General features: G+C 65.7%; 1 protein-coding gene across 1 annotated transcript in view; it reads right to left on the reverse strand.

Annotated features, from left to right (window-relative positions):
- Window positions 1–2,058: 2,058 nt before the first annotated feature.
- Window positions 2,059–2,252, reverse strand: part of VOLCADRAFT_98244 (uncharacterized protein) — a gene marked incomplete at both ends in the record, with an annotated part of 5,695 nt that continues 5,501 nt past the window's right edge. The window contains one exon of the mRNA XM_002957127.1: window positions 2,059–2,065. Within this exon, the coding sequence (XP_002957173.1) occupies window positions 2,059–2,065 (7 nt within the window). The remainder of the gene's footprint in view (window positions 2,066–2,252) is intronic.

The raw sequence follows: 2,252 nt of genomic DNA on the forward strand, positions 1-2,252 counted from the left end.
CTGGCACACAAGANATAGGATGCCATAGCATCTGTCGTGGGGCTACCGTCAGGGGGGATGGGTAAACATTGAAGTGGAGACCGAGGTGAAGCGGGTTGGTTATGAGGGCGGGTTTCAGGGTATCACGTTGGCCCTCCCCTGCGGCCCCCTAGCCTAATGCCGTCCTCCCCTGCGGCCCCGCCTAGCCTAACGCTGTCCTCCCCTGCGGCCTCCCAGCCCAACGCCGTCCTCCCCTGCGGCCCCCTAGCCTAACGCCGTCCTGACCTGCGGCCCCCCTAGCCTAACGCCGTCCTCCCCTGCGGCCCCGCCTAGCCTAACGCCGTCCTCCCCTGCGGCCTCCCAGCCCAACACCGTCCTCCCCTGCGGCCCCCTAGCCTAACGCCGTCCTCCCCTGCGGCCCCCCAGCCTAACGCCGTCCTCCCCTGCGGCCCCCTACCCCAACGCTGTCCTCCCCTGCGGCCCCCCTAGCCCAACGCCGTCCTCCCCTGCGGCCCCCTAGCCCAACGCCGTCCTCCCCTGCGGCCCCCAAGCCTAACGCCGTCGTCCCCTGCGGCCCCCTAGCCTAACGCCGTCCTCCCCTACGGCCCCCCTAGCCCAACGCCGTCCTCCCCATCGGCACCCCAGCCCAACGCTGTCCTCCCCTGCGGCCGCCCTAGCCCAACGCCGTCCTCCCCTGCGGCCCCCTAAACCCTAACGCCGTCCTCCCCTGCGGCCCCCCTAGCCCAACGCCGTCCTCCCCTGCGGCCCCCTAGCCTAACGCCGTCCTCCCCTGCGGCCCCCTAGCCCACCACTGTCCTCCCCTGCGGCCCCCTAGCCCAATGCTGTCCTCCCCTGCGCCCCCCTAGCCCAACGCCGTCCTCCCCTGCGGCCCCCTAGCCTAACGCCGTCCTCCCCTGCGGCCCCCCAGCCCAACGCCGTCCTCCCCTGCGGCCCCCTAGCCTAACGCCGTCCTCCCCTGCGGCTCCCCAAGCCTAACACCGTCCTCCCCTGCGGCCCCCTAGCCTAACGCCGTCCTCCCCTGCGGCCCCCCAGCCCAACACCGTCCTCCCCTGCGGCCCCCTAGCCTAACGCCGTCCTCCCCTGCGGCCCCCTAGCCGGACGCTGACCTGCCCTACGCGGACGCTGCGGGGGGCGGATGAGGGAAGGGCGGGGCTGCGCTGGGTGGCGCAGGGAGGGCGGCGTTGCGCTGGGCAACGCAGGGGGGGGGGCGGCGCTGCCGGGGGCGGATGAGGGAAGGGTGGCGCTGCGCTGGGTGGCGCAGGGAGGGCGGCGTTGCGCTGGGCAACGCAGGGGAGGGCCGGCGCTGCGGGGGGCGGATGAGGGAAGGGCGGCGCTGCGCTGGGCGGCGCAGGGGAGGGCAGCGTTGCGCTGGGCAACGCAGGGGAGGGCGGGCGCTGCGGGGGGCGGATGAGGGAAGGGCGGGGCTGCGCTGGCGGTGCAGGCGAGGGCAGAAGGGAGGGCAGATGGGAGGGGAAGGGAGTCCTCGATGTGTTGGAGTACAGCACATAGACAATGTCAAAAGCCATCACCAATGACAATAACTCAACCCAAAAGGCCCCTGTCATATTTAAAATTTAGCCGGTGGCTCCCCCCTGGTTTCACTTGACATTCACAGACAAGACATTTTCAGTTCCACACCTAAACGGCTATCTGCAGTCACACACAACCTGCAGAGGCTGCCGGTTTGCCAGGCTTTGCCGGTGATGCAAACGCGCGATTTTAAGGAATGATGATGGGCCGTTACAAATAAGCCTTTGCTGCAATAGCTTTTTTGCTTACATAGCGCACATGAAATGTTTCACAGGCCATCGAGAAGCCTAAACAAGTCTATCCTTCTGGTGTACGACCGAGCGTTAAAGTGTTTCCTGGATAAGCCTTATGGCCTCGCAAAGTATTGCGCACATCCACGGTTAATGCCAGCTCGCAAAGCAGCATATATAGGGGTGCTTTGCGCCCTGGTATGCACGCTATTAACCCACACACCCTGCACCCTCGTGACGTGCACCCTGCACGGATCTGCATTCAACTACCGCTTGGAGTGATGCCCCAACCGCACAATCAGCACCTCCAAGCAGCAACACACAAAGTTCAAGCAAGGGCCAAGGCACTGCAAAATAAGGGGTGGTGGTCGACTGCGTTGTATCCTCTGTAGATGCTGTGCATGTACATGAGCATTATTGCTTGTGTGACCCATGGGCTTCTCTCCATGCGGGCGCGGACGCGTGTATGTATGTATGTATGTATGTATGCCG

Source organism: Volvox carteri, assembly GCF_000143455.1.
Source record: "Volvox carteri f. nagariensis unplaced genomic scaffold VOLCAscaffold_69, whole genome shotgun sequence".
Classification (NCBI taxonomy): Eukaryota; Viridiplantae; Chlorophyta; class Chlorophyceae; order Chlamydomonadales; family Volvocaceae; genus Volvox; species Volvox carteri.